The sequence below is a fragment of the Argentina silus genome (genome assembly GCF_951799395.1).
Source record: "Argentina silus genome assembly, chromosome: 14".
Classification (NCBI taxonomy): domain Eukaryota; kingdom Metazoa; phylum Chordata; class Actinopteri; order Argentiniformes; family Argentinidae; genus Argentina; species Argentina silus.
The window spans coordinates 16914244-16916743 of record NC_139668.1 but is presented as its reverse complement, the minus strand read 5'-3'; the positions used below and the strand labels follow the sequence as shown (position 1 = coordinate 16916743).

Below are 2500 nucleotides of genomic sequence, written 5' to 3'. Positions count from 1 at the left end.
CATTGCCATCTAGGGGCCGTGGAGGAGTCTCCACGCACAAATAAAGACAGGCCAACAGCTGCTGCTATTGACAATGTGCATATGTTAACAGTTTTATGGTGCACATGCCGTGCATATTTCACTGTGTTAAAAGTCTGGAACTGCTGAAAGAGCGTGTGATTTCCCCTTTTCCACTCAGGGGGATTATTAATCCTGTTGGCCCGTGTATGTACGAAAATCTGGAACGACTTGAAATCACGACATGTATTTTGTGCGTTTTAGTCGTGTCTGTTTAGACACACTGTCACTTTAGGAGAATTGGTTGAGGCTGTATTGTGTCTGTCGCGGTGGCTTTGGAATCCTCGCACAGCAGGATGGGGAAGAGGGTTCCAATTAATCCTTCCTTTGCCAAGAGACGCACACACACACACATACACACAGAGACAGACAGACACACACACACACACACACACACACAGACACACACACACAGAGACAGACACACACACACGCACACACACAGACAGACACAGAGACAGACACACACACACGCACATACACAAAAACACACACACAAACACACACAAAAACACAGACACACACACACAGAAACACACTCACAAAAACACAGACACACACACACACACACACATCCTGGGGCCTAGCACTCTCTCTCTGCCCTGTCATAGCACGCAAGAGCCTTTTAAAACAACACTCTGTTTCGAATCAATTACAGAATGGCCCGGCATTAAAGCCTGCGCCGGGCTGTGGCAGGGAGATGTGTTATTGTGTGAGTGCCGTGGGGTATTAGAGGAAAGGCTATGTGTGTGTTTGATATGAGCAGTGAATCCGGAGGCTTTGTAGCTAACTCAGCCCTGGGGAGCCCTGCCTGCCTGCCTGCCTGCCTGCCTGCCTGCCTGCCTGCCTGCCTGCCTGCCTGCCTGCCTGCCTGCCTGCCTGCCTGCCTGCCTGCCTGCCTGCCTGCCTGTCTGTCTGTCTCCCCTCACTGTGCTCATTCTAATGAACAGTCGGTTCAGGACGGATATCGTGTGTGTTGTTGCTGTCATCACCGTGCAAAATCCCCCTAAGTGTGTTAGGTTTCAATTGTGTGGTTTGGTTTTTATAATTCCGTTCGGATACTGATGTTTATGGACACAAGCGGAATTCTGTGCGCGTGTGTACTTGTGTTGACATGACTATCTCTCTCTCCCCTCCCTCACTCTCTCTCTCCTCTCTCTCTCTCTCTCTCTCTCTCTCTTCCCCCTTCTCCTTTTCTCTCTCCAACTCATTCTCTCTCTTTCTCTCTCTCTCTCTCCATTCCCGTCCTCTCTCCAACCTCTCCCTCTTTATTTTGGTCCTCTCTCTCACTCCCTCTCTCTCTCTCTCTCTCTCTCTCCCTCTCTCTCTCCTCTCTCTGTCCCTCTCTCTCTCTCTCTCTCTGTCTGTGGTACAGGGCGGTACTCTGCAGGCCAGTGTGTTTGGTCTGGAGCCGTTCAGTGTGTACAGCCTACGTGTGGAGGCGGTGAATGGGGCTGGCAGCGTGTCCAGCCCCTGGGTGGGCACTAGGACCCTGCAGGCATCGCCCGCTGGCCTGGCCAACTTCAGCCTGGAGCAGAGGGAACAGGGTCGAGCCCTACTGCTCACCTGGGACCAGCCTGATACACCCAACGGGCTCATCACGGTACACACACACACACACACATTTACACACACACACACACACCCACGCACACAGGCGCGCACACACACACACACACACACACACACACACACACACACACACACACACACACAAACCCACGCACACTGGCGCGCGCATACACACACACACACACACAGGTCATTAACACTATATTCAGTGTCTAAACATGACTACCAAAGGTCTGCTAGATGTTAACGGTTCCTGCCCCCCCCCCCCCCCCCCCCACAGATGTATAACATCTACAGCGAGGGGAACCTGGAGTTCAGCGGCCTGTCTCGTCAGTTCCTGTTCCGTCGCCTAGAACCCTTCTCCACCTACTCTCTGGTTCTAGAGGCCTGCACCCCCGAGGGCTGCACACGCACCCCCCCTCAGACCGTCACCACGTCGGCGGCCCCCCCGGGTGCCCAGCCCCCTCCTGTACCTCTCTCGGTTGGGCCACACAGTGTGGAGCTCACCTGGAGCCCGCCCACCCAGCCCAACGGACCAATAGGACAGTACCTGCTGCTGGGGAGGAGTCTGGGGGAGGGGAGGGGGAGGAGCAACGAGGAGGATACTGTCATAGGGAAGGTGTGTAACTCGCCTTGTTGAGTGTATTTAAGTGAAGTAAGTGGTTATTATGTATTTTATATATATATATATATATATTTGATATTGATGAATCCCTGTGTGTGTGTGTGTGTGTGTGTGTGTGTGTGTGTCCATGCGTCAGGTCTTGTTCAGGGAGAACTCCACCCAGGCCCCCAGCTTCTCCCACACCGTGACCGGGCTGCGTCCCTGGAACCGCTACGAGTTCAGCGTCCGCGTGGAGAACCCGGCTGG

General features: G+C 53.5%; 1 protein-coding gene across 1 annotated transcript in view; it reads left to right on the top strand.

Moving 5' to 3' along the window:
* The window catches only part of ush2a (Usher syndrome 2A (autosomal recessive, mild)), a gene marked incomplete at both ends in the record, with an annotated part of 162699 nt that overhangs the window by 149130 nt on the left and 11069 nt on the right, over window positions 1-2500 (top strand). Inside the window, 3 exons of the mRNA XM_083684226.1 lie at window positions 1433-1660; window positions 1910-2248; window positions 2391-2500. The exon at window positions 2391-2500 is cut by the window's right edge and continues 901 nt beyond it. Coding sequence (XP_083540352.1) covers window positions 1433-1660; window positions 1910-2248; window positions 2391-2500 — 677 coding nt within the window. The remainder of the gene's footprint in view (window positions 1-1432; window positions 1661-1909; window positions 2249-2390) is intronic.